Below are 25,786 nucleotides of genomic sequence, written 5' to 3'. Positions count from 1 at the left end.
GCATGGTTACAAGGCTCAGTTTCAAGAGCCATTCAAGCTTTGCTTCAACTTCTGTGATCTTGTACAAACTGCATCGCCAGGAACTCAGCTTCTCCATATTTGTCACTTCTGTTTCACCATTGTTTTTTGCCTTTTCGAATTAAATGAACTGTGATTCAAATCTCTTCTGAATCACTAGCCATCTGTATGATCTTGTATAAGTTAACCATTTGGATTCGTTATTTCCTCATTACAAAAGGGGATAATCCTACCTTGGTGAAGACTAAATGAGATAATCATAGAATGCAGGGTGTCTAACATGTTGAATAAATGCCCATTTCCTCCCCACTTATTTCTTCTTTCTTCTTTACAAATTACAATTACAGAATAATGCATGTATTATGTAAAACTATACGTTATATTAGCCTCTATTTTATCTTCTTTTCCAATATTTTCTATCATACAGAGTCCATACATGGATGTATTAGGGAGAAAATAGCCCTTGATATTTTAAGTACCACTAACATGTTACTGGAAAACTAATTTTTCACATTCATAGTTAGACTTTTGGCAGTAGAAATAACTTCAAAAATGTTTTTATTACTCATAAACAAACTATAACAACTAGTTATAGTTTAAAACAAACTATAAACTTTTTTCAGTCATAATTTGCTTAACTCTGCATGTGATTGATGTGTCGCTAGATACCCAGAACAGAAAAAACATAAATTATGCTACTCTGTAATAAAATTTCTTTGAAACTAAAGTATCAGTAATGAAAATCAGGTCAATATGAAATGAGGAAAATGGACATTCTTTTAATTCTGATTTATGATTTAATTCTAATTGATACTTATATTTAGGAAAAAATTCCTGAAACATGCTGAAAAGCTAAGCTAAAATAACATTGACTTGAGTTTCCAAGTCTTGATTTTAAAACCAAGACTAAATTATTTGATGTTTTAAAATTTGGCTTTCCATTTTTTAGGCATAATCTTCAAGTGTGTACTTTCTGTGTCTGTCGATTTTTTTATAATCTTTAACTGCAGTTCATCTGTGCATACTCTGTGTTGGCTCTTACTTACCTTGAATACAAAAATTCTGAAATTATTCTCTCCTAGGAAAGAAAATCTTGTAGTTCTACTAAAATTAGACAAATGCTTCTCCTATTTTCCTAATTAATTGTGGAGAATATCAAATACTTTATATGGGAGCCCTTCCAAAAGTTTGTGCAAAAATAGAATTAAAAGGTAATACAACTCTATCCATGAACTTTTGGAAGTACCCTCAAATATGCACCTTCAATATGCTAAATTATTGTGCTAGATTTTCACTTAAAATCTTCAGAAAAAAATTTTTCTACCAAATTAGTATTTGTACACAATTTTAGTTTGGTACCTTTGAGATTGAACTGCTTCTCCTATGTTTTATACAAGAGTCAGGAGAGGTTTCAAACAAGGCTTTCCATTCTTTTTCTTCCTAGTTACCCAAGCTGGTTGATTATAAGGTAACTTTGCATTCTCTGGCCCTAGAAGTGGTTAAAGCTTACTCTTACGGAGCACTTCTTTGGGCTTCTAGAAGTTCTCTATTGTTGTACCTCACTCTCCTTGAATTCCCTGGTCCCTTTTGGTGCACATATATTCCACTTGCTGCTTACAACATCCTTAGTCTCTGGACCTCCAGTGCTATGCCAGTAGCCTGTTTGCTGAGGCCTCCTCATACATCCAGGTTGCCACATCTGTGGGATACATAACTATCCCATGGTAATAACAAAACCAAATCTCCTGCCTGGCTACATTTGATCCATGGGAAGTACATACGCATCAGCTTGCCAAATAAACTCTAAGAGTTCAGGCCAGTCACAAAGGCAGTAAGCATTCTCCTGGCTCCTCGATTAAAGCGGTCTCAGACATGAGCCAGACACCAGTCCTCCGTGTGTCACAACTTCAGAATATACTTTCCAGAGTCCTTTTCCCCCTTAAAACGTCCACCTTACTGAGTTTAGGATTAGAAGGTAATACTCCTCCCTGTCCTTCCCCAGAGGGCAGAGTAGTGATTTATAGCTGGCAACAGCTCCCTGCAAAGAAACTTTTCAGTCTTTATTATCACATACTTTTCATATTCTTTTTTTTTGGGGGGGGGGGGGTTCTTCATTTTTTGCTCATATAACAGAATACCTGAGACTAGATAATTCATAATGAAGACGAATTTATTGGTTCTGGAGGCTAGGAAGTCAAAGATCAGGGGGCTGGCATCTGATGAGGGTCTTCTTGCTGCATCATCTCATGGCAGAAGGCAGAAAGGCAAGAGAGAGCAAGAGAGGGCTGAATTTGCCCTTTTATAACAACACCAATCCCTCCCATGAGGTTGGAGCCTTCATGGCCTAATCATCTCTTAAGGGTTTCACCTCTTAATGCTGTCACAATGACAATTAAATTTCATCCTGAATTTTGGTGGGGCACACATTCAAACCATAGCAGATGGCTGACTCCCCATGCTATCAGAGAAGGATTTAACACAAAGAATTGGATGCTTTTACATTGTGGTAGGAAGAATTGGAGGGGCAACCTCTCCAGGAGGTCTGGCTTCCAGGAATGGCTTGCAAAACAAAGCCAAGGAACTGACCAACCAGAAAGAGCTGCTACCTTTCCCATGATCAGAAAAATGGGAAAACAGGAAGCTGCTAATACCAGCATATCAATTGGCTGTAGGTACCCAAAAAGATTTGTAATTGCTCACTTGAACACTGGTATAGAACACCTCAGTATCTTCATGATGTGCTTGCCAAAAGAGAGTAGCTAAGAATCAGCACATTTCCCCTGCTCACTCTAAGTTCCAGATCATATACAAATAAATCTATCTATTTACTGGAATCTAATTATCAACCAGAACCATAGATGCAAAAGAGTCTAGGAACAACAGCAAAAGTGTTTAGTTTTCTGACTCCTGCTGTATGTGCTAGAAGGTGGGATATTGCCTACCATGTCATAATATAATACCACATTTCCGCAAATAATTTTTTCAGAAATATTTGTGGTATACTCTTGTTCCTCAAAGGCCTGAAATTTTTTTTTGCATTTCTATATGAATTATAGCTTTACTAAGTATTGAATATTAAAATTTCTCTCAGAATGCTTGAAACTCGAGGGCTTCATCTTCTACCATTCAGTGTTTTGAGTGAGAAATGAGAGGCCAGTCTGACTTACTTTTTCTTTCTAAGAATTTTTTTTTTTTTTTTTGTTTATTTAGTATTTTGGGGGAAGTAGATTGCCAGCTCATGTGTAATTAGTGAGAGGTAATATTTATTATTGTATTTATTGAGACTTCATTTGGCATCATATTATCAGCATTGTGTTTATTATATATATGTCATTAATGCAGTATTTTTTGTGGTATGCTATGTATTACCACTTTGTATACTTATTACTAATACAGTGCTTATTTAAAACATTGAGGTGTTTTTCCTAAGACTTTAAACCACACTGTGGACCACACTTCCCAAACATATGGTGGCAGTGACCAGAGAGATAAAAATCACATCATTGAAGGGAGAGTAAAAATTCTATATTAAGACCTGCCCCAAACCTCAAAGGATAGCAGTTCCGTGGCTACTGCTGCTCTAGACTGCATGACATCAATAAAGAGGAACTGCTGGCTAGGGAAAGTGAGCGCTGCCGCGCTTCCCAAGCGGCACACTATCCAGTGCGCCACCGGGCCGGCCCTCTTTCTAAGAATTTTAATGATCTTTATATTTAGAATTCTAAGAAAAACATGTATTTATAAAGAATAATAATGTATTTTTTAAAAATAATGCTTTCTGACACGGTGAATTTTTTCATTTTGAAATAAATGGCTTTTATGGAGATATAATATTCTCTCAAATCTCATTGAGATTGTAAATTATTTGAATGTTCCCCCTTTTTTCTGCATTAATTTCTTATCAATGACTTTATTTCCTATGACCGTATAGCTTGTTTCCTTAATTTAAGCTGCTGATGTTCCTCATGTATCCAGTGGTTTTTAGTTGCTTAGCATTGTTGATAAAGTTCTGATAGTGTAGTGGTGAAGAGCCAAACTATGTAAGCTCAGTGTGGATCTAGAATAATAATTGCATCCTTCTAAAAGGATGGTTGTATGGATTAAATTTTGAGTTAGCATCTATAAAGAGCTTAAAATATTGCCTGAACTAGAATAAGAGCTCATCACTACTGCCTCTGCCATGGTCATGGAGGGAGGTTTGCTCTAGAACATGTTTAGGTTTAGCTGTAGTGATGTGCTAGCTGGCTCTGCCCTGGCCTCAGTGGACAATGGATTAGATGGCTGAAGTTGCTGATGCCCTTGAGCAATATTTGTGACTAGAAGAGCTTGAAAGTTTTCAAGAAATTTGTCATTTCTACTATGTAAGTTGAAACCCTTTTTATTTTCTAATGGCAGTGGTTGGATAGGGCTCTGCCTTCTACGTTGGTTTAATCATCTCAACTGGGGAATTGGAACTTAGAGGGAATCAAAGGCATGTGTTAGTCATCAAAGTGCTAGAATCTCCGATATTCATTTTTTAAAAAGTCAAAGTATATGTTATGAATATGACTAAACTCATAAGCAGATATAGTACTAATTTGACAACTGATTGCTTCCCCTTTGACAAAATTGAATTTCACTGTAAATATTTTTATGATAGAATTTTTCAATTACATAGTGAGAATAATATAAAAAAATTATTGAGCACAGCTGTCATATTTGATTTATTTAAGCAGTTATGAATATTAGAGAATGAACTGCACTATATGTAATGTAAGATAAAAACATTCAAGTGGTGCAAGTGACATCATAGACACATTTTCAGTCTTGTGAGTTAAAATTTTGGCATTTCAAAATGGCTGGTGAATATTCAAAAGTATTGGACAGTTTATATATAACTTCTTTGATATATAAATAACCTACTTTTAAGTCTAGAAAATGTTTCACATTTTAATTTTCATTGTAATATATTAGAGATGTGGAAGATATAGTTTTAACTTGTATTAAGTGATGCACAGTTTTGAGACTGTAAATTAGTGCAGTCATTATGGAAAACAGTATGGAGGTTCCCCAAACAACTACAGATAGACTTGCCATATGATCCAGCAATCCCACTACTGGGTGTATACCCAAAGGAACAGAAGTCGTCATATCAAAGAGATACTTGCACTCCCATGTTTATCACTGCTGTATTTACAATAGCTAAAAGTTGGAACCAATGTAAATGTCCATCAATGGACAACTGGATAAGGAAAATGTGGTATATATACACAATGGAATACTACTCAGCCACAAACAAGAATGAAATTCTGTCATTCACAGCAACATGGATGAACTTAGAGAAAATTATGTTAAGTGAAATAAGCCAGGCACAGAAAGAGAAATACTGCGTGTCCTCACTCATGAGTGGGAACTGGAAAAAAGAAAGTAAGTAAGTTACAACAATCACAATAATTCCTTGAACTTTTCAAAAGGATAAAACACAAGTGAGGCCACCAGAGGTGGGAAAGGGGGAGGGAAAAGGGGAGTTAGGGAGAAATTGGTAAAGGGTCACAAAAAATGTTTACATTGTATAATGATATGATAAAATAAAAATAAATTACCCGAAGACTCAGGAAATGAAAAAAAAAAAACCAAAAAACCAAAAAACCAACAAATGTGATATATACATAAGTGATATTATACTTACATTTATTGCTAAGAGAATATATTCTGGTATTTATGCCATAATAATTGTGTCTATTCTTGAATTAATTATAGACATTTATATTTTTCTATTTTCAGGCACGAAGGAACTGACTCTGAACCAGACCTAGAAGATGTAATTGTTGTATTAGACAGCTTCAAAAGCAAGATACTGAAAGTACAAGTATGTGAGGCAGAAGCTTTTTTATAGGCTTTGTTCTTTTTTTTTTTTTTTTGTCTTTTTCCGTGTCCGGCAACGGATCGCAACCCTCAGTGTCGCCCCCGTACCGGACCGGGACCGGCAACGGGATCGCAGCCCTCGGTGTTGCTCCCGCACCTCGCTCAGCCAGTGAGCGGGAACCGGTCTGTATGTGGGATCCGAACCCTAGGCGGGAGCGCGCCGCCACGCTTCCCAAGCGGTGCACTACAGCAGTGCGCCACCGGGCCAGCCCATAGGCTTTGTTCTTAATATTAAGAATTATCATTTTTGTCCTTAATTAATTAATCTTTATTTTACAACTCATTTTCTAATTTTACTATCTAAAATGTTGTATTGGAATTCTAGCAGTAAAAGAAAGGAAGACCATTGCATTCATGAAGGGAAAGCAGAGCTTGAAGATAGAAGGAATCTTTTTTTTTAAAGTCATGCTATATCTACTATATCTACTGTATCTGTAGCCAGATAATGTTACAAATTAGGCTCTATAGATGAGATCAAGAACACAGGTTGAAGTTAGTTCTGGTGGGGGAAAAAGTGATGTTTCTTTCCTTAAAGAGAGAGAAAAGGAGCTTTCAATTATGGCAGGTATAGTTCTTTTGGACCATCCCTGCTGCTTAAAATTAGTTCAAATGTTGGATAAAATTGTTTTTGAAAATCTTAAAAGCAATGAGGAGCTGACAATAACGAGGTAATGAAGAAATACAAAATCAAAATTAAAGGGAAAATAAGAGCCTAGTGAACTCAGCAAGCACAGAAGTTTCTCTGGGCCAAAAATGCTGCTTAGTGCCCTGGGAACATTTGTTCATCCTGGCATACTTGAACTATTATTTTGATTTAATTTGCCTGGTTATGGGGACAGAAATTAAACCCCAGAACCCATAAATTAGGTAATCTATTAGAAGACTCCCTCTGCCATAATCTCACTATGTCTTCAGGGTAAGGATGAAACAAAGAAAGTTACCCCACACAGTCTTTTAGCCCAAATTTGTGTCACAAAGGAGTCCAGGGAGCCCTTAACTTTAACTAGTACTAAAATAGTTCTAGATTGATAGGATATACAGGTATCTTGCAGAAACATTCATAAATCTCTGGAATACGATTATAATAGCCTAAGCTGCAAATCAAGTTTTTCAAGTATAGAGGCCAACACATGGTCAAAGATAACCAAATACACAAAGAAAACCAGCAGAAGCAACAGACAACAGAAAAAAAGACTCACAGAGACTCGTGATATTAGAATTATTGATCCAGACTCTGAAGCAACTGTGCTTACTGTGTTTGAAGAAATAAAAGACAAACTTGAAAATTATTGCAGAGAACATGAAACTATAAAAAGTACATATTACATTTTTTTAAAGTAGAACTTTTGAAACTGAGCAATACAATAAAATTAGGAATTTGAGTGTGTCGATAGTATAATGAAGGTGATAGCTGCCTTCCAAAATTAAGAATTCAGTGGATGGCTTTAACATGCCTGCAGAGAGAATTAGTGAATTAGAAGATGGGCTAGAAAAGGTATCACAAATTTAACAGGGACAGGAAAAAAGAAAAATAGAGCAGAGAACATAAAAGACATAGAGAACAGAATGAGAAAGCCTAAGCCACTCATTAGTAATCATTTGGGCAGATTACTTAACCTCTTTCTGTCTCAGTTTTCTCATCTAAAAAATGGGGTTAATATAGAACTTACTTTATATGACCGTTATGACAATAAGATAGTTTAACTTTGTAAAACACTTTATGAGTATTTGTTGAATAGATAAAATCAGCTTAAATGGAGTTCCAGAATATGACGAAAGAAAGAATGGGGTACAGGTAGTATTTGAAGCAATAATGGCTAAGAATTTTCATGAATTATGAAAGATACCACTTACAAACATTTTATAGCCTAACCATACCTAGCTCCTTCAGTTGTTTTCTAATAACACAGTCTTATTTCCTAACCATTCATTTCTCAGAGTTACAGCAAAAAGACAAAAAAAAAAAGGGAGGAGAAAAGACAGGCAGCATAGAGGATGCATCACCCATGAACTCCAGTAGCCCGCTAAGAGGAATTCAGTGGGGTGAGGGGGGTAGGGTGGACAGAAAACGGAGAAGGGAATATATCCTATAGCTAAAGAGAGAGAAAAATGTTTATGTCGAAAGAGTCCACAAATTACCAAGTGGGTGGGTGAAAATGGCCCCATCAGATGCTAATAGCTACAAAGGAGATAAGGCAGGTCACTGCAATAGAGCAGCACTGACACTAGCATTAGACTTGTCATTGTCAAAATACGTATTAAAAGAAAGCCAAACAAAGCTTTTAATGTTTTGAGGAAAATTATTTTGAACCTAGGATTCCATATCTAGCCAAATTTTTAAACAAATGTGAAGGCAAAGTAAAGTAATTTTCGAAGTGTGAAGATTTAGAAAAATTATTTTTCATACCCTTTCTTGAAGATGTTTGCCAGCATGATAAAGATGAAGGCCAAGAAAAAGGAAGATAGATAGTTCAAGAAATGGTAAAACTAATCTGTACACCAACAAAAAGAAAGTCTAGAAAGAAACACCAGTTAATTGTTGAGCTCCAAGAAAAATATCTTCAAGAAGACAGGAATTCGAGACAATTAACTGACATGAGTAATAAATTGGAAAATAATAGGTATGTGGTAAAGAAGACATATCTCTCTCTCTCTCTCTCTCCACAAGAAAATAAAAAGACAATAATTCCAAGAAAAGAATGTAACAAAGGAGAATTCATTTGAGCTAGGAAGAGTCGCCCGTGAGTGGCACAGTGGTCATATCATTTTAACTATATAGAGGAAATACAGTTTTAGTAGCCTTTCATGCTCTTCAGTGGATAGTATGTGCATTGTCATATTAAGCACTATATACCAATTTTCAAGTTTTAGAATCACCATAGCAAAATGCAAAAGATACAATTATGTTTACTGAACTAAATGTAATGTTCTCTATATTTACAAATGCTAAAGTGAAGTTTTAACTAATGTATGTTGGGAGGTGGAGGGAAGGGTAAAGATATTAGTATCCATACAAACAGTATACAAGAGAAAGTGTTGTAATTGTTGTAATAAAAAATAGGATATTTAAACATCATTTAAAGTTAGAAAAATACTCACTAGAAGAACTGAAGATAAAGATAATACAATGAAAACTTCCAGACAAAGAGAGGAAGGAAAGGATGATGTAAGTGTAAGCTACTCATCTATCAGAAAGAGTAAATAATGTCTAAACTCTGAATCCAGAAGTACTAGTAGGTAACGTTATCTGAGTTTAGGGTAGGTCCTAAATGCAGTGACTGATACCTTTATAAAAGAAAGAAGAGGGGTATTTGAGACTGAGACACAGGAAAAAAAGGCATGTAAAGGAGACAGATATTGCAGTTATGTTGCCACAAGTTAAGCAACACCAGGAGCCATTGGAAATTGGAAGAGATTAGGAAAAATTATTTATCCCCCTAGAGACTTGGGAGAAAGTGTGACCTAGTGGACACTTTGATTTCAGACATCTGTCCTCCAGAACTGTGTAAGAATAATGTGTATTAAGCCACCAAGTTTGTGGTAATTTGTTATAGAAGCCCTAAAAAAATAATAAAATGATAACCTACAAAAAAAAAAAAAAAAGAAGAAGAAAACACAAGTGTAAGCAAATTATTTAACAGTATGGAGGTAACCACCAATAAAACTAAAAATAAGAGGTTGCATTGATAATTGAAAACCAAATTATGTCTATAACATTGTGCTAAGATGTTTCCTGGCTTTATTTACTGCACTTTCTATCTTAAATTTTCAAGGGTAATCTTGCCCGGTATGTTTCACTTTCTTACCATGCAGCCTAATGTTTAAAGCTGCCAAATTCTAAAATTTTTCTTTACCATGCTGTCTAGGTACAAAAAAAACCGGACAAAATTAAGGAAGATATCCTTACTGATAAAGATGAAAAAACCCAAGGAATGTGGGATTCCATTAAAAGGTAATTACTAGTGAATTTTTTAACACATAACTAGATTGATAAGAATCTAGTATGTGGAAGCCCTACAGGTGGTAAAAATTTAAGTAAAGCATTGATCCTCTCCTCTTGGAGTGATAAGATAGATACACACATGTTAGTAACATAAAGATAGCAAACTGCAGCTGTAAGACAGCTGAAAATAAAGTAGTGTACAAACCAAAGGAAAAAAAGGATATCCAGTTAGGAAGAAACTCAAGAAAGACTCCTTGGAGAAATGTGTGGCTGAGATGTGTTATAAAGGACAGACAGAATTTTAATGTTGGAGGCAGAGTGAAGGAACCTAGTTACAGAAATGCAAAAAGATTGGGTATGTTCTTCAAAGAACAGAATGTAGACCACCTTAGGCTACAACACTGAACATAATAGGGAATATATAAGTTAGGTTGGGACCTACATTATATTATTAATCACAAAAGGAATATATTGGATCACATATCTAAAGAATCCAGGCATTCAGATGATGTGTTCTGAAAAATGTCTTTCTACATCTCCTACTACTACTATTTCTTTGCCTCCTTCATTTTCAGATAGACTTTTACAAGTAAAAGTTTACCATCTCTAGTGGGAAGAAGTTGCCTCTTTGCAAGTACAGTCAAACTTCACTTAACGATGGGGTTATGTTCTGGGAAATGTGTCTTTAGGTGATTTTGTCATTGTGTGAGCATCATACAATTTACTTATACAAACCTAGGTGGAATATTGTACTGCATACCTAGCTATATGGTATAGCCTGTTGTTCCGACCACCATCGTAAATGCAGTCCGTGATTGACTGAAACATTGTTATGTAGTGCATGACTGTAGTTCCAGCAAAAGCTGTAAAGCTTATTAAGCAAAGACCTATGGAAATTAAAAAAAAAAAAAAAAAGTTCCAAGGTTGACACATTGGTCTAGCTATAGCCATGTGTCCCAAACTGAACTGATCACTGTGACTCTGACAAGCCTGGGGCATAGGCCTACCTTTAGAGCCAGTGGGAAGTCTTGTCCCCTGTAAACCTCATAGAATGAAATCAGAGAAGGAATGGTTCCCCTTGAAATCCCAGCTAGTCGTTACTAGAGGGGAAAGGATGTTAAGAGGACAAAAACAAAAGCTGACTCCTGTAGATCCTGTAGTTCCTGTAGAACTTTGAAAGTCCACTTTAGAGATTTGAATTATGATGGCAAACCATTGATCATTTTAATCAAAGATAAATAGTTTAAATAGAATAGATTAAAAACCTAAGCAGATCTTGTTAAACCAGTCATAAGTGCTCTCATTGTTTTGGATTTTGCACAGCTTAGGATTCGTTTTCTTGACTCCTTGTTTGGTAGGAAGAACCATGTTACTGTCACAGTAAGTGCATTGAACTAGTTATTGGTAAAAGATCATTTTGAGATGATTGGGAGGGTAGGTATGTTTGACAGAACATAATGACACAGAATAAGAGTATCTGTCTAAGGTCTTCCATTAAAACCAGAAGGTTGATTACACTCCCTTGTTCATCACAACACTTTCCACAACAGCCGAGAGAGGGAATCAACCTAAATGCCCATTAGTGGATGAATGGATAAAAAAACTGTGGTATATATACACAATCGAATACTATTCAGCTCTAAAAAGAAATTATATCATTTGCAGGAACATGGATGGAACTGGAAACCATCATGTTAAATAAGTCAGGCAAAGACAACCACATTGTCACACTCATATGTGGAATCTAAAAAAAAAGGTGGGGGGGGGGTTCTCATAGAAGTAGAAAATAGAATAAGTGTTACCAGTGGCCAGGGAGGGGTGGGGAGGAGAAGTGGTGGACTAATGGGTGCCAAACTATGCCACCTACCCTAAGTGAATCATTGTGCAGTATATGCATGTACTGAAACAACATACTGTATCCTACAAAAATAAATGTAAATAAAATTAGGGGGAAAAAAACAGAAACTTTCTGCCCCCAATAGGTTGTGAAGACAGGAATTGAGCCCATCCTAAGAAATCTGCAGAGGCATTTGGAACATTTCAAAGGCTGTGGAAGTATTAAATAAAAGTTAGTGATCACTCACACAGAAAAAACAACAGCAGCAACAAAACCCAGAAGGTAGAGAGGAGAATGAATAAAGATAACTGTTAAACTATGTTATAGTCACTTAGTACACAAAAAGTATGCCAAAAAAATAATACTTTGTTAGAGAGACAGTAAGTTTTGGGGATGTTAACTGCTCCAGATATATATAGTATTGTGTGTCTTATAATATTTTCACTTTTTTATATTAGTTTTAATCCTAACTTAGAGTAATATTAGAGTGATTTTATTTTATTTTATTTTTTGCCATTGAATCAACTGTTTTTCTTATCTGGAGGAATACAGTAAAAGAAGATTTGAAAAATACTTCTGTCATAACAGTTTGTATGTGGGAAAATATATTTCATGATGATTGTTGTTTAGTTTTCCAAATTTTAGTCATTCTAAGTATGTTTATATAAAAATGAGATTTAAAATTTTTTAAACAGGAAGAAAATTATAAATTATACATTATGAATATCCCACATAAAAGACTTGGACATTTTTTTAATATGAGATGGAACATATACAAAAACGAGTTTAGGTTGGTCTGGGTCCAAAAAGTAGTGAAAATGACAACTGGGTCTAGATTAAGCTACCATGATGTAAATCAGTGAGTGGACATGGCTCCCTAGTGCTCTCTTCGTTCCTCGTGGAGGTCACCCAGAGTACAAAGGTCTCCAGAGCCTTCATGGAGCAGAGAATATACCTGCTCAGAGGAGCTCTAAATTGTAGGTGCTTTTAGTAACATTTTAGCCTGGGGGAACTGATCAGCAGTGCTTCCAGACCTACCTTGTTACCATATAAATTCTTGCTGTGCTGTGGTCACTTCTACATTCTGTTTCCTCCCTCATTATTAGCCTCTTATAAGTTTCAATACACCCGATATGGCCATCGGCTGGCTGTAACTCATTCTTTGTTCTCAAAACAACTTTTGGCAACTCACAGAGATTCGAATATACTACCTTATTAACCTGGAGACAATATAATTGCGTTCCATGTTATAAATTTTTTTAAAACTCATAAAACTTGACGTGATTATCAATTGTCATATGTTTTGATTTTAATAAATCATAGTTGTTAGGATAAGAGTTTGTTTACAGTTTAATAACTTCATTTTGAAAGCCATTTTTATTATCAAATATAGTATTTCATTTAATCACACTATAAAGTTTGCAGATGTATATTAAGAAACTGTCAATTCCTACTTTTTTATTCCAAGTTTTACAATAAGTTTGCGTAGAGAAGAAGACAAAAAGGAACAAGACGTTCTGAACATTTTTTCAGTTGCTTCTGGTCATTTATATGAACGCTTTTTAAGGTAGGTATATTTTATACCTAATATTTTGAAAAAGTAATACAGTTATGTGGTTCAAAGTTCAGAAACAATAAAGTAATATATGGTGAAAGACGGATGAGTGGATACGGAAAATGTGTTATATCTACACAATGGAATACTACTCAGCTATAAAAACGAATGAAATACTGCCATTTGCAACAACATGGATGGACCTTGAGAGAATTATATTAAGTGAATGAGTCAGGCAGAGAAAAAGAAATACCAATATATATATATTTTTTCTTTAAATTTTTATTTTGTCGATATACAATGTGGTTGATTATTATGGCCCATCACCGAAACCTCCCTCCCTCCTCCCTCTCCATATATATATATTTTTTCTTTAAATTTTTATTTTGTCGATATACAATGTGGTTGATTATTATGGCCCATCACCGAAACCTCCCTCCCTCCTCCCTCTCCATATATATATATTTTTTCTTTAAATTTTTATTTTGTCGATATACAATGTGGTTGATTATTATGGCCCATCACCGAAACCTCCCTCCCTCCTCCCTCTCCAAATTTCACTGAATTTAAAAAAATACTTACCTCATAATTATAAGTGAAAAAAAAAGCAGGGTGCAGTTAAAAAAAGATATATATATATATATATATATATCTTTTTTTAACTGCACCCTGCTTTTTTTTTAACTTATAATTATGAGGTAAGTATTTTTTTAAATTCAGTGAAATTTCATGAGTTTGACTTGATTGGAATATTGGTTTTAAGACTAGAAAATAGACATATTTTGTAACAAGATAATAGGTAAGAAAAAGTATATATAGTAAATTTTCCTTTTCTAGTGAAGAAATATGTATTTTTATAAAAAGAAGGAGAGGGATGAGAGGAGGAAAGCATATTTACACAGTGCTAAGGGCTGTTTTTTTAACAGTTTATATACAAGGGTCACAGATGCCTCAGAGAATGCCTCAAAAATGTTTAATTGTAGTGTTGATATCTTAAAATGGAACTTTAGATTCATTTGTGTCTTCTCTATTCAGAAGTCTAGGATAGCAAAACAAGTGACCCGTCTAGTGAATTTATCAATATAGAAAGATTATTCAACTCTTCTAGTTTTGCAGACCTAATGTTAATCACATAGTAATAGAGACAAAATTAGACTCTAGTTCAGCTAAACAAGACTATCTTCTTTGTCAACCGGAACAAACAAAAACCAATCAATTTAGTCTGTATCAAATATATACATATACACACACATACATATACATATATATCCATCATTGTACATTACATTCTTGATCAACCGTAGTATTTGAAGATATTTCAGTTTCTCCACAATTCTTAGTGACAAATTTCTAATTCATACCTTTAAATATTTAAAAGCCTTTAAAAAAGTAGAATGAACTCCTGTTAGCATTAACTTATATTGGTTTTAATGTTCTTTTATACAGAATTATGATGCTTTCTGTTTTACGTAACACCAAAACAACAGTGAAATTCTGGTTTCTAAAAAATTATCTGTCACCAACATTTAAAGTAAGTACATTACTCTTTTCCCAGAGGAGTTAATGTTGGAAATGTTTGAATAGTAAATTCTTTGTTTTATTGTAGGTTCTTATAACATTTTTCTTTAGAATGAGGCTTTTGAAATGTATGTTTACTCAAATTACTATTGTTAATAAATTTTAAAACTGGTATTCAGTATCTTTTTTGTCTAGCTTAAGAAAACTTCTGTGCAATTTTTATTTAGAGAGGTGTTAAAAGGAAAGGACTGCAGCAGAAAGTATATTTTTAAGCAAAATCAAAATCAGAGTGATTAGTAGTTTCTTACAATAATGAATAAATAAAATTTGGCAATGGAAAATTTATACATATTTTCAATTAAAAGAATTGGATTCTGTTATATTTTTACAAAGGTAAGCAGGAACAGTAGAAGTATCAAGAAAATATGAAAACTATACAATAGAAAATCGTTTTATAGTACTGAGAACCACAAAGCTCTTTTGTCTTTGTACAGTGCATTGATTGCTGTGATGGTCTGGGCACCATGGTCAGATTAAGTTTGCAGGTGGCCAACATCTGTTATCCTTTACCCAGCCCCACATTCCTGCTGCAAAGTGAACTCTGTTTATTCCTGTTCTCACTACAGAATAATCAGATTCCATGAAAGTTAGGGTCCTCTTTTTCTTGCTTTTAACCACAACAATAGTCAAAAGCAAGGGTAAAAATAGCCAATCGTGCTTTTATTCCTTAACATTTCCATGTATGTTGCTAAGTACTTTACCAACATTATTCAGTTGTTCTTTATAGCAATCCCATGTGGTAAGAAAACTAAGACTCAGAAGTTACATAACAGGCATGCACAATTGGGAGGTACCTAAGGCCACTCCTGAGTTCCATAATTCACTAGAAGGATTCACAGAACTTAGAAAAGCAGTTATACTCAGTTACAGTTTGTTATAGCAAAAGGATACAAATAAAATCAGTAAAAGGAAGAGGTGCAAAGAGAAGAGTCCAGGAGAGACCAGACACAGAGTCTCCACTTGTCCTCTGCTGGTAAAGTCGTGCAGACAGCACATATTTCTCCCAACAACGTGTGATGGTACCCATGGAGTATTGCCAGCCAAAGAGGCTCATTCAGACTTTGGTGTCCAGAGATTTTATTGGGGGTTGGCCATGTAGACCCAGTTGACAACCTGCATGGCTGACCTTAGGCCTGGTGTCCCCAGAGGCCAAGCTGATGCTTTGTGTTCCAAGGTCCTCATTATAAATCATATTGTTAGCGTGGACTTTCTAGTGTGGCCCACGGTTCCCAGGTAAACAAAGACATTTTTATCAGGCAGAGCATTCCAACCGTAGAAGTAACTCCCAGGAGCTAGGGGCAAAGGGTCACAGCTTTCTTTGAGCAAGATTCATCTTTTATAGCACAGGCCTGAGATAAAACAGCTAATTAGGAACATAGCTGAGATTTGAACCAAACCCTTTTGACCTCAAAGCCCAGGTGCTTAACCCTATGTAACAACCTGACTGCCCCCCACCACCAACAGTGCCCTATCCTGTGCTCATTTGGCAGTAGACAAAAAACTGAAAAAAGAACCCATAAATATGAGTACAGACAAGAAGTTACACTATATTTTTATTAAATGTTTAACATGTTATCCTACTAGCCAAACACTACACAAATGGCATAGGGGGCTTAACTCTGTATAAACTGAGACAATAAAAACTCAAGATTCTTTTAGGAGGAAATGATATTCGCTAGAAAAATAGTGCTGTCTCTGGTTAAAGAGTGTTGTTCCACTGCGTGGCCAAAAGTAATACTATATATGAAATAGTATTTTCTTTCTTTGGATAATTTGTTTCTTTCCCTCAAAATTTTTTTTTCAAAAACTTCTTAATGAAATATAACATATGCACAGAAAAGTTCACAAGTCATAACTGTGTAGCTTTGATGATTTCTTGCAAACTTCAAACATCTGTGTAACCAACAGCCAGAAAGAGAAATTGCTAGAATTCTAGATCCATTCCCTGCAAAGCTATACCTCCTCTCTTCCTTTAAATCTTTGCTAAAATTATACTTAAGAATAAGTCTTTCTTGAGCACACTATGCATACTACAGTTCCCTCTTATCTATCACTCTAGTCCCCTTCAGTTTTTATTTTTCTCCGTAGAACTATCTTCTACTTATAACTTAATAATTTCATTTATTTTCTACCTACAGTCTCTAAAACATAAGCCTCAGAAGGGCCGTGATTTATATTTCTTTTGTTCACTACTGTATCCCTAAGGCCTAGAACAGTACCTGGCACATACTTCATGTTCAGCGACTATTTTTAATACGTATTTGTTGAATAAAGAAAAAATGTTTTTTCCTCTTTAATTTCTCCTAATGTTTTATATTATTTTAAAACCAAAACAGTGACTCCCAGTGACTGTTCTAGCCATAATTTCAACATTTAAATTTACAGATAAAGTTGATGCTTACATTAAAGAATGTATTTTAAATATACATTGGTCTTACAAAAGCAGAGAAAAACTAAGCATGTAACTGGCAAATAGTGACAAGAATTGACAGTGGGGCAGGGCAAATTCTATATTCACTAACCCATCTTTCCCTGCTCCTTTGCTGTTCTCCCTGTCAATGTTTGGCTCTTGAACCATACTTAGCCAACAGTGTATTTCATTAATTGCTTCTGGTTTAAGTGAGGAGTAAGATGCTTCTATTAGAAGACACTGAATGAGATATCAAATATTCAGACCACAATAACTGCCTTGTAGTTTTAATCCTTGAATTAAATAGTTGTAAATCTCAAACATGAAATGCCTGTAGAGAATCTATCAATTTACAACTCATGTTGTGTTTTTTGTACACCCTCTTCATCTTTGTGTCTCAGCCAACATGTTGACATATACATAAACTGTTTGATCTATAGGTGTTCCAAGATCCAGAGACTTTTCTTCCTAGAATCAAGTTTTCTCAAGTCAAACAGTAGTAGTAAAAGAATGGGAAACATTTATCTTAGTTAATAAGCTTGCTAGTTAATATAGCACATTTATTTTTAATGACATTAAATTATATAGTTTTATGTTTACTTGTGTTTTCATTCTTGTCCTCATTTTTATATTTCTCATTAATAGGTATAAGTTACAGAAGTTGTATTTAGATATTTTACCAATTACTTTATAATAATTTATAGTAAACTCTACCTCTTAAAAATTATTTTTTTTTCTCTAAAACAAAACTGCTTTCTCTTTCTTGAGCATATTGTTTGATTTTGTGTGTGTGTGTTTATGTTTTTAGGAGGTAATTCCTCACATGGCTAAGGAATATGGTTTCCAATATGAACTAGTCCAGTATAAGTGGCCCCACTGGCTTCATCAACAGACTGAAAAACAGAGGATTATTTGGGGTTACAAAATTCTTTTCCTTGATGTCCTTTTTCCACTAGCAGTGGACAAAATCATTTTTGTTGATGCTGACCAGGTAATAAGATTAACTGTTGTTTTTAGTAGTACTCAAACCTTTTCTACACTTCTGTCTGAAAATAAGGACTTAATTTGTGTTGCTTCTGTTTATTATCTTTGTTGCCGTGCTACATAAACGTTTAAGACGTGATTGTACTGAGCAAAATACCTTTAAAAACAAACTGTAAGAATTCGGGGGGGGGGGGGGGGAAATTGAAGGTATTGGAAAAAGTACCATTTATTGTTTAGGAAATAGTGGTTTTAACTCTGAAGTAGTGTGGTTTTAAGTTTTGGAATTAAAAATAAAATAAATATATTAGTCTTAATAAGAGTAGTTACATGAGTTCTATGAGTATGAGCTGATATCTGTTTGGGGGGGGGGGGGCGGAAATTGAAGGTATTGGAAAAAGTACCATTTATTGTTTAGGAAATAGTGGTTTTAACTCTGAAGTAGTGTGGTTTTAAGTTTTGGAATTAAAAATAAAATAAATATATTAGTCTTAATAAGAGTAGTTACATGAGTTCTATGAGTATGAGCTGATATCTGTTTAAAATTAGCTATTTCTTCTTGCTCAAAAAGTTAACAATTACAACTCTCCTTTCATTCTTCCGCCTTCAGTAGTATTCTTTGGTATTCAGCCAGTAACCAAATTCTCATCTCTCTACTAGTAAGGAAAAGAATGTTCTAAATTAGGCCACAAAAAAAATTAAGGTCCTCAGCTTTCAAAATTTGTATGTCCAAAAATTACTACTTTTCCCCCTTCCCTCCTTGTATTGCCTTTGTAATCATTAATGGGAAAAATATTTTAAAACCATACAGAATTTCTAAGAACAGTAATATATAAATATAAGTGTATTGTAAATTAGATGCATAAGTTGAAATTTATATGTTTAGGACAAGAAGTATATTTTCAAGTTCTATATTAGGATTTTTTTCTAAACTGTTATTTTTATACTGTTTTTCAAATTGATAACTATGAATCATTATAATAATGATTAAGAAAATACTCAAGTATAGATGATAAAGTAGCATTTCCAAACATAGTGTCTAATATAATTCTTTTTCCTATCTTCCCTCAGCATATATATATATATATACACTAATATTTTTACAGCAGGCTTGAGTCTGTTAAAAATAAAACATACTAACATTATTTCATTACAACTGTTTAGAATAATCAGGAGATTTTTCTTTGTGGTTCATACTAATATTTGCCATTATGCAATAATTAAGATATAACATAAACATGATTTTGAATTATTCATGCATTGAGAAAATGAGCTGTGCACTTATATAATATTTAACCCCAAAATGTACATTGTGTAAAATACCTTGTTTAGGAATGATAGAACAAAGTATTCTTACTGGTAGGTAAGACCACAGTCATATAGACTAGGAATATAAATTTTTAGGTTTCTTTTAACTTATAAGGACAAGAAGAAAAAAATTAAACTTTAGTAAATTCACATCACATGAAAGCACTGTGAGCAAAATGCAGTTCTCTGTGCCTCTGTGTTAGTATAATAATGATTTGAAATTCCTGTAACAGGGGCTTATGTTATTTTATAGTCTTCAACAGAGACACTGTTTTAATTATTTAGGTTGTGAGACATGACCTAAGAGAACTTCGAGATTTCGATCTGGATGGAGCTCCTTATGGGTATACTCCATTTTGTGATAGCCGCACTGAAATGGATGGGTATCGTTTTTGGAAAACAGGGTACTGGGCATCACATCTTTTAAGAAGGAAATACCATATCAGGTAAGAAAATCCATACTATTACCTTTCAGTAAATAAATAAATATTGAATTACAGCATTCAGTTTTCATAGATATTAGACAGTAATGGCAACCAATTAGTTTTTCATATTTCTAGTATTTCTGCATTGTTGCCAGTCATCTGGTAGAGTGGTTGCTTCTTCTGTTACCCTGGAGTAGCTTTTGAGGAGAAAGACTCCTTCCTGTAGATGTATTTTATATTGACAGTTGGATAGAGTCTTTTAGTTTTGGTTCCAGGTAGATTAAGTAGTATAGTCTCCGTGTCAGTACATCAGTCATACTTAATGTCTGAGTTACATGTTGAGTGCCTCCATGGCCAAGGCACTGGGGCACTTAGTGATTCTTTGCTGAGGTTCATGACATTGTGTTGGGTCATCAAGGATGTGGACAAACTCTCAAGTTCTTGGGAGAAGTGCCATTTTGCTCTTTGGGTGGAGTGGGTGACCCTAGGCAGGTGTTGGCACCCCGGCTAGCATCCTGTAACCCTGTTGGGTGCTGTGGGGTATACTGGAACTCCTCAGTGTGAATGGGTGACCCTGGGTGGGGTTTCTCTTTCCTACAGGCAGAGGCTTCTCCTTGGTCCTTACTTCCCTCAGTTGGGGGATGGGTTGATGGTGGCTGAGAATTTTCTTCCTTACCTATTTGGCTATTCTGGGTTTCTGCACTCTCCAGGAATTCCACATGTGTCTCTCCCTGGATCAAGGCAGTCACATGCACTGCGCACATACCTCCCACCCAGCGACTGGGGGGGGGGGACATTATAATTCCCTTATAATTCCGCAGTGAGTTGGGCCACTAGGTCATGAGTCTGCGCTCATTCACCTCTTTCTCCAGGATCCGCTGGTGACCCTCCTTGTGACAGTACAGTCAAGTGGTTGGTGGGCTGCCTGCACAGTGGTGGTAGCTGCTACAGCAGGCCACCCTTGCAGCAGTGGTAGCTGTGGCACTGGCTGTGGTGGACCACCCACATGGTGGTGGTGTCTGGCAGCAGCGGGCTGCCTGTCAAACGGTGCCCCATACTTCTGCTGTCTGTCCATAGGGGCTTCCTTTGACTGCTGAGGTCCCACACTCCTGCCGGCTGTCAACATGGGCTGCTCTCAGCTCCTGAGGTCCCTGTGCTCCTCCAGTTACATAGTGCTTATTACATGCTAATCACCCTTATAAGCCTTTATATATATTAACTCATAAAATGTTTATGACAACCTTTTAAAATACTGTTATTATCTCCATTTCATAGATGTGGAAACAGAGACATACAGCATATATGTAACTTGCCCAGGCTTAAACTACTAGTACATAGCTGACTCAGGAGTTCAACCCAAGTAATATGGCTTGAGTATATGCTCCTAACTACTGCAGAAGATTTAAACGTGGCTTGTCAAATAACAAAATGAAGATACTATCTTCAAAGCTCTTACTCTTTTGTAGGGCCGTGAGTTTCATGACAACTTGGAAAAACTTGAGGTGCCCCTAAAAGAATATGGATCCTACCAGAGTTATAACAAACTTCAAACTCCCTGGAAGCAGTTTTAGGTATATTAGGAGCAAATTTATGAAAGAATTGATTATTATTAGACCCCAGAATATCTATAGTTAAATTAATACCATTACTGTAGACGTTCACTGGGGGAAATTAAAACTACATGAACAACACAGACTGTCAAGGTGTATTGTTTTTGTAGTGCCTTATACGTGGTGGATCTCAAGAAGTTCAGGAGAATTGCAGCAGGTGACAGGCTCAGGGGCCAGTACCAAGTCCTCAGTAAAGATCCAAACAGTCTTTCAAACCTAGATCAGGTAAGTAAAATATTAATAGAATAATTTTCAGTACATGTACATAGACTGCTCCAACTTCCTGCTTGTAATCTTCAGAATCTTATATTTCCCACTTCTTTCTCATATTTCTATGCTTTATGCAGTTCTCTTTTGGATATCTCTACTTACACATAATTTTTTCACTTCAAGCTCAACATTTTCAAAACTAATAGTATTTTATCCTCACTTTTCCATCCTCAAACCTTTTCTTCCTCCTCTATGCCCTATCTCATTTAGTTATGCTCTTTTTCTTACTCTCTTTCATCACCATTTAAACATGCTCAGGTCTCAATCAGTGTCTCTCTCACTCTCTGATCTTTAAGACAAACTCCCTTCATCCAGTGCTCCCCCATACTGCCATACATTTTCTTTCCCCCAGCATTGCATCACCATGTTTTGGGGATTATTGCCGTTACTCTGATGCAGTTTGGCTCGCATTAGTCCACTGAACAATTTTCATTAAAGTCAAATTATCTTCTTATTAGGTAAAAGTGTCCAGTGAGCACCTCTTGTTTGTTCTTATGTGCCGTTTGTAACATGGATGTTTTCGACCTCTCCCTTCTTGACGCTCTTTCTTGGCTTCCATAATATCTTATCTTCCTGGTTCTTTGACATCTGTGGCTTTCCCACAGCGGTTTTATTGGTGAACTACTTTTCCTCTACTTTTCATTTAAATGTTGCTATTTTCTAAGTCTCTGTCCTTGGCCCACTTCTCATTCTGTACCAACTCTATTGGCGATCTTACATCCATTCGTGGTTTCAATTTCCACCTTTCTAGTAATAATTCCCAAATTTTATCTCTGGATTTTAGCCTCAATTCACCTGAATGCCAAGTTCATATGTTATATATTAAATCTACTGATATCAACATATATCAGATTAAAAAGTCAAAAACTGAAGTTCTGTTTTTCCTCCACCATTCCCTACATCAGCATGTATCACTTACCTGCCTGTTACAGGTTGGGTTACTCAGGAGACAAACTGACTCTGAAGTGGAAATTAGCTTGCAGAAAGTTTATTAGGAAGGGCTCTCAGGACCAACAACTGTAGGGGAAGGAAAGAAATAGAATTAGGCGAATTCTACCAATTCAGCAAAGACCTCATATGACCGACCTCATGGGGAGCTCTGAAGCTGAGATGGCCCATCAGAGTTGTCACAAGTTTGGACAGGGAGTCCAGGCCTTTATTCCTTCACATCAACCAGTCATTAGATATAGGGTGCTCCAGTAAAGGGGGTGGCCTTGGGTGAGACAGCTCTTTTCCAGGGGAAGTTCCTAAAGATGGCTGGCAGCCGAGGGTTTTCAACTAAGAGAAGAGTTTTCAGATTTGAGTGGAGATTTCGGTGCTGTGTAACAGCATCCACTATAGTCTACACTGTACTGCATGGATCTACCTCTTTGTATAAGTTCAGGGGAAAACTTGTAAGAGGAAGGTTAGTAGAACAAACTACAGCTTGTACTTCTGGAGCTGGTCTAAAGACCACACTTATAGCCATCATATCTCTCTACTATCCATTTTAGATTCCCCTAAGCTAGTGGTATGACCCAGAGTTCTGGGAACAATAAACACAACTTCACCAAAAGGGTCACTGGGAGTGATTATAAGAAGGATCATATCTACTTTGTCCCTTGGACCCATGTAATTCTTTCATATGGTAACACAACACCATATGAAATATAATGGTGTTGATATAGAATGTAATGCTGCATCTGGAGGATGGCATTTCACCCTTGCAGGTTATTGTCTCCAAGTCAGCACCTCTGCTGTGCCTTTAGTAAATCGTTCCATTGCTCTATCAGGCCAACATCTTTTACATGTGCAGTATGCAACAGGACTGTGGAGTCTTGTGGTCATGTGCCCTCTGCCATAGTACGTATGCTGTAAATTGGGTCTTTTTATCTAATACAATATTGTATAGAATCCTGTGTCAGTGGATAACTCTGTAAGCCCTTGGATAATGGTGTTGGCTGAGTTTCTGTGAGCGAGAGAATCAAACCAAAACACAGAATATGTATGTATTTCAGTTCAGAAAAATCTGTGCCCCTTCCAGGGTAAGAGGTGTCCAGCATAGTCTACTTGCCACCAAACAGCTGATTAGTCTTTGCAAAGTGTAAATGTGCATCAGAAGTTAACTGTTTGTCTCTGCTATTGACAGCTATAAGAGCTACATTATCCTTACTAAGTGGAAGCCCATTCTGTTGGGGCCTTACACAGTCTCCATCTCTGCTATCATGTCTACTGTGGACTTTGAGTGATTTTAATGTGTTAATATAGATTCTTCCATTGTAACAAATGTGCCACACTGGTGGGGGATGTTGATAATGAGGGAGGAGGCTACATGTGGGGGAGCAGGGGGTAAGTGGGAAATCTCTATACCTTCCTCTTAATTTTGCTGTGAACCTAGTAACTGCTCTAAAAAAAGAAGTCTTCAAAAAAAATTAAGTAGAAAAAGGGGAATAATTAAGATTAGAGTGGAAATCAATGAAATGAATAAACAGATAAAATAATACATTTCTATACATTTTCTTATGAAACCAAAGCTGGTTCTTTGAGATGGTCAACAAAACTGGTAAACCTGTAGCCATACTGATCAGACAAAAAGATAAAAGACACTAATTACCAATGTAAAAATGAGAGACAAGACAACCCATGGAGTCTACAGATATTGAAAGAATAATTTAGGGACTATTATGATCAACTTTATGGTAATAAATTCAACAACTTTGATGAAATGGACAAATTACTTAAAAAATGCATACTACCAAAAGTCACTCAAAATGAAATAGACAACCTGAATAACCCTGTATCAATTGAAGAAATCAGATTTGTAGTTTAAATCTGCAGGTGCGGATGGCTTTAGTAGTGAATTCTACCAAACATTAAAGAAAGAAAGAATGTCAATTCTACACAAACTCTTGCAGAATATTGAAGAGGAGGGATTACTCCCCAACTCATTGTATGAGGGAGTATTCCCTTGACATCAAGACCAGACAAAGACATTATAAGAAAAGAAAATTACAGACCAGTTTCTCTCATGAGCAGATGTAAAAATCTTTAATAAAATTTCAATAAATTAAATCCAGTAATATATAAAAAAGGTATTATATCATGACCAAAATAACTTTATCCCAGGATTGCAAGATTGATTCAACATTGGATTATAAAGCAATGTAACTCACTGTATTAGCCAGACTTTTAAAAACCTATATGACCAGCTAAATAGATGCAAAAGAACATATGACATATGCCAGTATCCATTTCTGATTTTTGGGGGGCGGGTAGGGACTCTGCGCAAACTAGGCCTAGAAGGGAATTTCCTCAGCCTGATAAAAGGCATGTAGGAAAAAACTACAGCTAACATTGTACTTAAGAGTGAAAGGCTGAATACTGTCCCCATGAGATCAGGATCAAAGCAAGGATATCCACTCTTGCCATTTCTATTCAACATTTTACTAGAGGTACTAGACAGTACAGCAAAGAAGAAGAAATAAAAGGCATTTGGATTGACAAGGGATAAGTAAAACTGTCTTTTTTTTTTTTTCAATCTGTGATTATCCATGTAAAAAAACCTATATAGTCTACGAAAAAGCTATAAGAACTAATAACTGCATTTAGCAAGACTGCGAGATATAAGATTAATATATGAAATTTAATTTTATGTACTAGCAACAAACAATTGGAAATTGAAATTAAAGGAATAATACTATTTCTAATAATATTTTTAAAATGAACAACTTAGGAATTAATCAGACTTAAGACTTGCAGTCTGAAAACTACAAAACACTGCTGAGATAGATTAAAGATCACCTAAATAAGTAGAGTTATGATTAGATCAAATTAGGTATTTAAAGCTTAAAATAATGGGCTGGCCCAGTAGCGCACTGCTACAGTGCGCCGCTTGGGAGCGCGGTGGCGCTCCCGCCGAGGGTTCGGATCCCACATACAGACCGGTTCCCGCTCACTGGCTGAGCGAG

The 25,786-nt window shown here is 35.6% G+C and overlaps 1 protein-coding gene across 1 annotated transcript in view; it reads left to right on the top strand.

Moving 5' to 3' along the window:
* UGGT2 (UDP-glucose glycoprotein glucosyltransferase 2) overlaps positions 1 to 25,786 on the top strand; it is a 57,464-nt gene that overhangs the window by 21,589 nt on the left and 10,089 nt on the right. The window contains exons 4-10 of the mRNA XM_008586381.1: positions 5,782 to 5,866; positions 9,789 to 9,874; positions 13,171 to 13,269; positions 14,704 to 14,788; positions 18,054 to 18,236; positions 19,820 to 19,980; positions 21,680 to 21,794. Coding sequence (XP_008584603.1) covers positions 5,782 to 5,866; positions 9,789 to 9,874; positions 13,171 to 13,269; positions 14,704 to 14,788; positions 18,054 to 18,236; positions 19,820 to 19,980; positions 21,680 to 21,794 — 814 coding nt within the window. The remainder of the gene's footprint in view (positions 1 to 5,781; positions 5,867 to 9,788; positions 9,875 to 13,170; positions 13,270 to 14,703; positions 14,789 to 18,053; positions 18,237 to 19,819; positions 19,981 to 21,679; positions 21,795 to 25,786) is intronic.

The sequence above is a fragment of the Galeopterus variegatus genome, unplaced genomic scaffold (assembly GCF_000696425.1).
Source record: "Galeopterus variegatus unplaced genomic scaffold, G_variegatus-3.0.2 Scaffold3969, whole genome shotgun sequence".
In the NCBI taxonomy this organism is placed as follows: Eukaryota; Metazoa; Chordata; class Mammalia; order Dermoptera; family Cynocephalidae; genus Galeopterus; species Galeopterus variegatus.
Note: the sequence above shows the minus strand (reverse complement) of the source record. Positions and strands in the feature narration are given on the sequence as shown.